The sequence below is a fragment of the Garra rufa genome, chromosome 2 (assembly GCF_049309525.1).
Source record: "Garra rufa chromosome 2, GarRuf1.0, whole genome shotgun sequence".
Classification (NCBI taxonomy): domain Eukaryota; kingdom Metazoa; phylum Chordata; class Actinopteri; order Cypriniformes; family Cyprinidae; genus Garra; species Garra rufa.
In genome coordinates, this window is record NC_133362.1 from 27,644,604 (window position 1) to 27,653,645 (window position 9,042).

Genomic DNA, 9,042 nt, shown 5'->3' on the forward strand with positions numbered 1-9,042 from the left:
ACAAACCCTCGTTTCCCACCCGTTCCCAGGAGAATCTCGCCAGTGCCACTCCAGACCCAGAGCCCAGCCAGCCACCCCGACCGACGGATTATGAGCCCATCAGAGACGGAAAGCCCGAGCTCGGAGCGACAGCAGTGTGGAGCGCCGATGGGGTCATATCATCCGACCAGGTGCGAGAGCCGGCCACTACATCTGCGACGGTGGAGTGCTGCGTCGAGCAAGAAGGGGCGGTAGAGAGCCCCGCCCACTGCACCATCACTGAGGGTGAGCTGGAACAAGATTTTGGGGATGTAATTGACTGTGTCATGGAAATATCTATCTGCCTGGACTTCCCACCCACCCTCCCTCTTCTGCCTAGTCCTGATTCTCCGCTGGTTCCGCCCAGCCTTCCTGAATCCCCGTTGTCGACTGTCTGTCCCCTTGCTCACCCTCAGTCCACCATCTGTGCGGTGGGTTTGCCGCGGGTCTGCCAGTCTCCATCGGTGTCATGGCTGGAGGATCCCTCACCATCGCCTCCAGCCTCAGAGTCCTGGACTCCGCCTCGGCCCTCCGACCCTGCGGCTCCACCCCGGCTCTCTGCTCCCTCGTCTCCGCTGTCGCCCGTCGATCCACCAGCTCCACCGGGCACCATCGTCCCTCCGGCTCCGCCCTGGTCAGTCGTCGCCCCACCTTCGCCTCTGGACTCTACTCCTCCGGCTGTGCCTCGTCGCGCCGTCCCACCGGCTCTGTGGACCTCCTCCCTCCCGCGGGCACAGCCTCGGTCCTCTGTCGCTCCGGCTCCGCCGCGGATCTCCGGATCTCCATCTCCGCCTTGGTCGCCAGAGCCTTGGGTTCCACCTTGGCCCTCCGGATCCGCGGTGTCACCCAAGATCATCGGCTTTCCGTCTCCGCCTCGGGCTCTCCCACCACCTGCTCCGCCTCCGTCGGTCGGCCCCTTGGAGTCGTCAGCCCTTCCTCCACCATGGCTCCTCCCTCCATCGGCTCCACCGTGGGAATACATCTTGGCTGCGTTCTGGGTCCCACCTGGCTCCTCCTGCTCCAGCCCATTCCTGTCACATCCTTGGCTCCTCCCTCCGTCACCACCCTGGACTCCATCTTGTGCCCTCCTCCCGGGAGTCCGTCCTCCGCCGAAACCCCCTCCTAAGACTGTTTGTTGTTTCCTGTTTGTCGGCGTGAGGACACGCCTTCCGGGAGGGGGAGGTAATGTCACATCCCCGGACTTTCATGTTGGTTTCTCCCATTCTCCCCCGCAGTTCAGTGTGTGTTTGGTTCCTCCTTCATTGTCTCCACCTGGATGTGTAATCAGTCTGTCTATTTAAGGTGTGTGTTTTTCCCCTGTACTCTTGTCGGTCTTTGCTGTTATATGGATGTCTTACCCTGCTGTTCCTGTGTCTGCTTATATTCCGTTGGATTTATTAAATATTCGTCTTTTACTACGTCGTTGTTCGTGTGTTCCTGCCTACATCGTGACAAATACATTATATTTTTAAATATATTCAAATTGAAAACAGTTATTTTAAATAGTAAAAAATATTTGCAGGCTTGGTGAGCAGAAAAGACCCCTTTAAAAACATTTAAAAATCTTACTGTTCAAAAGCTTTTGACTAGTAGTGTCAAGTGTTTTTATTTTTTTATTTTTTTTTTTTTTACACATTTCAATAGCATTTTGATGTTCCTTTTAATGGCTTTAGCATGATTGGTCTTCTGTACACCATAACATTTAATAATAACCGATTTAATGTTATGTTTGGTCATTATAAATAGTTTCCATTCTAGTACAAAGACAGGTTATTCAACAGTTCTGAATCTTTTCTTGTACACGCTCATGTCTCGTCTCGTGAGAGCTCAGGTTTCACACTGTACGTCAGTCTGGACATACAGTAAAGCAATTTGCTGAAATAGCATCAGGGTAGAGTTCCAGTCATATTTCCCATGGTGTTGCGGTTATAGAGCACGATAAAGACCACCGACAAGACTCCTAGTGGTCTCACAAGAGACTAAATATAAGAGGTTTAACAGCAGAGACTGCTGGTCTGAGTAAAATAAGTCAGATGAGGCAATCATAGAGGAATCTCACACTGTCCTAGCATGAACTGGGAGTAGGTTGACGGTTCTGTGGGAAGGTTGAGTATATTTCAGCATCCTGCCCTGAGGATGTTAGCGCACAAACCTGTCCAGGCTTGGAAGACAAGGAAGGTATTAAAGTTCACAGAATATGAATATGACACGTGTATTAAGCAAAAACAGTAAGACGTTCAATCTCAAATTAGCTACTGCTCAAAGCCCATCAATGCCACAGTTGTTTCACATCCATTCGATGTCATCAGTAAGTGTTTGTGCTTCACTCATATTACAAGCACATTGAATATTGTGTTTCACTCCAATCTTGTCTGAGAAGCAATTGTTGCGTTTGAGTATTTCTTTAACTCCGCCGTAGGGAGCCATCGATGAATATATCTCTTGACAGCTGAGTAGTTTTGCATCGGTTAATGTTGCATTAGATATAGTGCCAAGCAGGGATGTGGTTTTTGGCACTGAAAGAGATGCTCTTTACGAGAACAAAATACTTTGACATTTTAACCAGTAATGAGTATGTATCTGAATTAGGTGTATAATTTAGTTTCTCAAGCAAATGATCACACAAAAGAGATGGTGGTATATTGCTTATTCCCATGAAAACAAACAAACAAACAAATTCCCAGCCTGCACCTTTATTTACCCTTTAAAGGGATAGTGCACCCAAAAATGAAAATTCTTTCATTAATTACTCATCCTTATGTCGTTCTAAACTTGTAAGACCTTCCCTCATCTTGGAAAACAAATGAAGATATTTTTGATGAAATCCGAGAGCTATCTGACCCTGCATAGACAGCAATGCAACTACCACATTTAAGGCCCAAAAAGGTAGTAAGGATATCATTAATATAGTCCATGTGACATCAGTGGTTCAACTGTAATGTTATGATGCTAAAAGAATACTTTTTGTGCACAAAGAAAACAAAAATAACAAGTTCATTCAACAATTTCTTCTCTTCTCTGTCTTTGCCACATGTTCGCGAGGCCCAGGAGCCGGCGTTCTGACTGTAGTGAATGCGTGTCGAAGACTGACATGGAAGATAAGAAATTGCTGAATAAAGTCGTTATTTTTGTTCTCTTTGCACACAAAATGTATTCCCGTAGCTTCATCAAATTATGGTTGAACCACTGATGTCACATGGACTATCTTAAATGTCCTTACTACCTTTCTGGGCCTTGAACTTTTCATTTGCGTTGCTATCTACGCTGGGTCAGAAAGCTCTCAGATTTGATCAAAAATATCCTAATTTGTGTTCCGAAGATGAACAAAGGTCATACGGGTTTGGAGCAATATGAGGGTGAGTAATTAAGGACAGAATTTTCATTTTTGTGTGAAATGTTCCTTTAAAAAAATTGTAAAACCAAAAAAAAATATATAGACTTGTAAATGCAGTGAGTGCCTACCTGAGCTCTGCAGTGTATTCAGGAGCACAGCGCTTTGTCCTGCCTGTGAAGACAAAATAAGACAAATAATTTTTTGGCTATGTACCATGGTATGGCTTTAAAATGCCTTTAAGAAACATTTAAATGCCATGGTAAATAAATGGGTAAGCATTTGGTATTGGTATTTTGTTCACTCTCTCGCCTACAGCCACTGATTGAGTGGTGCTTTGTTGTTCTTTCACAATGTGTCACGAAGTCACCTTCCAAAGCCTTCACCCTCTCCATTCCTCTTTGGTGGAATGAGCTGTCAAGCTCCACCTGAGCTGCTGACATAATTACAACTTTCGAGACGTTCTCTCGAAACTTTCTCTACTTTTCTCTAGGGCTGTGCGATTAATTGAAATCGTATCGAAATCGCGATGTGAACATGCACGATTTCTAAATCGCCTTACAGCGCAATTTTTGGCACGCACTCGACTGATATTTTTCCCGCAGCACGCTATTTGAACCGATCACAACACAGCGCGCCTAAACAGAGAGCAAGAACATGCCAACGTTCATGCTTGAAACCAGAAATGGTCATGCTGGTTTTCTTAGCAGAAAGCAGCTAGACTCTACCAGTGTTCTAATTGTTTTTATGTGGGACACTGTGGTCTGGGTTGTTGTATTTTCAAACACACGCACGCACACACATACTTACGTTTTGCCATAGGTCTGTTCTAAAGACATTTTGTTCTACCTTTACTAGGCAGGGCTCGAAATTGTGAACGTTTTGGTCGCATATGCTCCCAAAATTTAATCTGCGTGACCTGAAATTATATTTGGGACCATTAGTGCGAGTGCGAGAAACTGTTGTGGTCCGACTTGGTTTCATTTCTTTACAAAACTTTCGCTAGCCTAACTACTGCACAGACTGCTGTGAGCTGATACAGTGACAGGTTCGCCATTCTCTCTTTCGATTGTGAAAAATAAAAGGTCTCAACAAACCGCTTTTGAAGAAATATAATATATTTTGTGCTATAGCGTACATTGTCAGATACAATTCTGGTGCTTCCGTGTCCATATACGTTACTGTACAACGCGGCATTTATCCACATCAGATGATAACTCAGTGGCAGAGTTCCACTCACACAGGGGCGTAATTTTCACTGGGGACATGCTTTTCAAAATCCTGTTTGTGTCCTCTCATATTTCAAATGGTTTTGTTATAAAATTCTCTTTTATTGTAGAATGCACGCTCAGCGCCTTTGAGAGTCTCGCACGATCGTTAAAACGAAACCAAAAGTAAAACGCGGACGCGCATTCAAAAGCAATTTTAATATCCCGCGTTTAGAGAGCGGCGACTCAATGCGCGCAAATTAGGCTATATAAAATATCTAGGCAGCTATTAGTATGTGGGCTATAAAAAATATATTGTGCAGTTGTCTATAGTTCTGTATCATGCTTGAAAAATTCGGTCTCTATTTGCACTTTGAATATTGAAAGAGTAGCCTACTTTGATCATGTGCTTGTAAAACATCTGCAGTCAGAATCAGCCATGAAGAATCAAGATCAGTGCATTACTAAAAAGAAATTGGGTGCGCCTACATTTTGTTTTGGTGCTCCTAACTTTTTTTCACCTGCTAGGTGATTTTTTTTCCCCGCCTTCTGTTTTAGAGACATGTTACAGGTCTTTGATAAAGATCTAATTGTTTTCCTTTAAAAAAAACGTTTTAGATTCACACTGTAAAACATGTCTGTGTCAAAATCGTGATTAAAATCGAAATCGCAATACTGTTCAAGAAAATCGTGATAGGTTTCTTTTGTCCATATCGCACAGCCCTACTTTTCTCTAGCTTTCTTTTCTAATCTAGCATTCTAATGAACATGGCATTATATATCATTGGCTCTCTAACAAATTGTTTATGCTCCTCTATTGTATGTCTCTTTAGATAAAAGCAAAAGGTTTAAATGTCTGTTAAATGCTTAAATGTGAATGTCTGATACTATCACTGTACCATGATACTTTTTGTAAAGGCATGACATATTTGTGACCCTGGACCACAAAACCAGTCATAAGGTTAAATTTTACAAAACTGAGATGTATACATCATATGAATACTCAATAAATAAGCTTTCTATTGATGTATGGTTTGTTATGATAGGACAATATTTGGTCGAGATACATCTATTTGAAAATCAGGAATCTGAGGGTGCAAAAAAATCAAAATACTGAGAAAATCACCTTTAAAGTTGTCCAAATTAAGTAGTGAATATAAGATATTTCACATAAAAAACTTTACATATAATCCACAAGAGAAGGTAATAGTTGAAAATGACCTGGTTCAAAAGTTTACATCCCCTTGATTCTTAATGCTGTGTTGCTACCTAAATGATCCACAGCTGTTTTTTTTTTGTTTGTTTAAAGATAGTTGTTCATGAGTCCCTTGTTTATTCTGAATAGTTAAACTGCTCATTGTTCTTCAGAAAAATCCTTTCAGGTCCCACAATTTTTTTGTTTTTCCAGCATTTTTGTGTATTTGAACCCTGCCCAACAATGACTATGATTTTAAGATCTATCTTTTCACACCGAGGACAACTGAGGGACTCATATGCAACTATTTGGAGCATCAGAAAGAAAAAAACATGCATTAAGGGGGGTTAAAACTTTTTGGATTTTAAGATCAGGGTAAATTTAACTTATATTGTTTTCTGGGAAGCATGTAAATATCTTCTGTAGCCCCTAAAGGGCAGTACTAAATGAAAAAAATATGATATTTTTTTTCATTTAGTATATAAATATAGATATAGATATATATAGATATACAAAAGTTTTGTATATAGATATTAGTGGTGGGCCGTTATCGGCGTTAACGTGCTGCGTTAACGTGAGACTCTTATCAGGCGATAAAAAAAATATCGCCGTTAATCTATTCTCAAAGTTGGGTTGGGAGCTGGGTCTAAACTACGTAAGCTGTGATGACTTTCACCTTGATATTTTAGCGCGGATGACGTATACCTAGTCGAATTGCACTGTAGGGGGCGAGAACGAGTCTTCAACTTCTGTGAAATTACCACATCAAATGAGACGTGCAAACATGGATGCAGTTATGAAGCCGCTTCAGGGCAGGTGCGTTGCTAGACCCTTTTTACTGGGGCACGTGCCCCAGTGAAAATCTGCTGTGCCCCAGTAAAATCTCAAGTTTGAGTTATAATTTACTTTGATAATCCCGAAATAAAGACATTAAACTATATGCAATAACTGAATTGACGCTTCTAAAAGCAACGCAGTTTAATTGAAGACTATGCACGCAGATAGGCTATCCATTCCCTTGCGTCTGTGTATTTAACGGCAACACGCACGTCGTGCAGCCCTTTGCGCAGAAGTACTTGGTTACACAAGTTTGTATAGGTAATTATGTTGTAAATGCAATTGTCAAGCAGTTTGTGATGCATTTTGGAAACAGGAGATGAGCGCCTGATCTAATGCGCCACCTGGCCCGTTCTCGAAGACTTACTTTTAGTCATTATTTGGGTAGCACGCATATTCTGAATGCCTTCAGCAGAATTCAAATTAGCCATTTTAATCTAGATTAATCTAGATTAATTCCAAGATTTAATCTAGATTAAAAAAATAATCTATGCCCACCCCTAATAGATATACAACAGTTTTATGTGAAATATCTTATTCAGGTCAGTACTAAATAAACAACAACATGAATTTTGTGTGATCCCTCTTATTTTGCTAAAACAATTAACATTTTGCAGATTCTGAAAGGGGGATGTACACTTTTGACCTCAACTGTAAGCATGAATAATGACTTCAACATTTCATGATTTAATAGGACACAAGCCTTATTTTAGTTTATATACCATTTGTTTTGTTTTGTTTTGATCCCCACAACCAGCTGCAAACCTCAGTCAGAGGTTTTCTCCCTGGAGGAAGGTTATCAAAGGTATCCGTTGCTTTACGACAAGTAAATGTCACATAAAGACACAAGTTAACAGTGTAGAGCAGCTTTGCTTTAGCAGTACTTCAACAGAGATCAAAGAACACTTTCATGACCATCAAGCCATTACGTGGCTGCTACTGTGTGAGCCGGGTGTGATGAAGGGAACAAGCATCACACTTTTCTCTCATCCCGAATGCACTGCAAGCGTCTCATCCCATCTTTCACTTCTACTGTAGTCAGGATGAGAGTAAAGTGTGATGCTTGTTCCCTTTAAAAGGATTAAATACAGATGAGATACAAGAGACTTAAGTATCACGCACACATTAACTGTCCTACTGTCCTAATAGACTACACCCCCTGTGATCCCTGTTTTTTGTAGAACAGATCCAAAGAGCCTCTCAAGAAAAAAAAAAAAAACACTACATGTAACTGAAAACATGTTTTAATTTTTTATTTTAGATATTCTTGACAATATTGCAAAGCTTGAAGACAATAGAATGGTAAAGCTTTAGCTTTCTGGTGTATTTACTAAGCTTCATACATTAAGCTTAGAAGGTATATTTTCCTAAAATAAGGTCTTTAGAGAGTACTATGTTTTATTATTTTCATGAATGTTTTGCTAATTTTATAACAAATGTCTTAAACCAGCCTGGTCTGTTGGCCACCTTTGAGCTTGCCAGGCTTAAAACAGCTGAAGCTCATCATAAACCAGCTAAAACCAGCAAACTAACTTAAGCTGGTTTAATTTTTAATTTTTTTTTTTTGTCAATTAGAGATATAATAAATAAAATATTAATAAATAACGCAAGATATTATGGAAACAGATTAATAAGGGACATGTAAAGATGCATATGCACGGCTCTCATTGTCTCATTATTTAAATCCTTTACAGAGCTGAAATATATTCGGGGCAAAGTAGACCTCAGCCACAAAAAAATAACAAAGACTGCACAAGATAATGCCAACTGTAACAATTACCACACACTTTTACGTGATACAAAGCGTTAATGTCACACACAGTAAGTGAAGACGTCAAGGCGTCATAACATGCACAGTCATAATTCATTTCCGTGTCGACTTCCATTCTAACTACGAACCAGAAGAAAATTAGTTTAAATCACATTTAGCCTATAAACCTGTTTTTGCCGTTGTCTGAACTCCTCTCCACTAAAACCCCCGAATCACGTCAGGAGTTCTTCCTAATTTTTTTCTCCAGGATAAATCACAGCCAGTTTGACTGTTTGTTAGCTGACTAGAAACTCATGTCAATAAAGCAAAAAACAAAACAAAAACTCCGTTTACATACCTCGCCGTAGACACCGATAAAGAAACGAAGGACAGCAGCAATAGAGAGGACCCTCCTGATATCCATCCTGTCATTGACTATACATCCAGCACAACTGTCCCATCATCGCTGCCCGCGGGCACACAGGGAAAGTGGGACGCCTTCCCGCCTCACAATGTTTACAAATGTATATACGGAAGAAGAAATGCCGAAAATGATGAGAAAGAACAAAGCAACATCATGTAAACTTCTAAAAGTCCAACGACATAACAGACACCCTTGCCATGTTGAGGTCTGACTGAGGTTTGCGTTCACTATGAGGTGACAACTGAAAGAAGACACGCCGCTCCAGCAGCCTTCACCACA

General features: G+C 41.2%; 1 protein-coding gene across 1 annotated transcript in view; it reads right to left on the reverse strand.

Annotated features, from left to right (window-relative positions):
- Nucleotides 1-9,042, reverse strand: part of LOC141325397 (neurotrypsin) — a 35,574-nt gene extending 26,532 nt beyond the window's left edge. The window contains exons 1-2 of the mRNA XM_073834058.1: nucleotides 8,698-9,042; nucleotides 3,481-3,523 (exon numbers count right to left, since the gene is read on the reverse strand). Of these exons, the coding sequence (XP_073690159.1) occupies nucleotides 3,481-3,523; nucleotides 8,698-8,763 (109 nt within the window). The 5' untranslated portion in view covers nucleotides 8,764-9,042. The remainder of the gene's footprint in view (nucleotides 1-3,480; nucleotides 3,524-8,697) is intronic.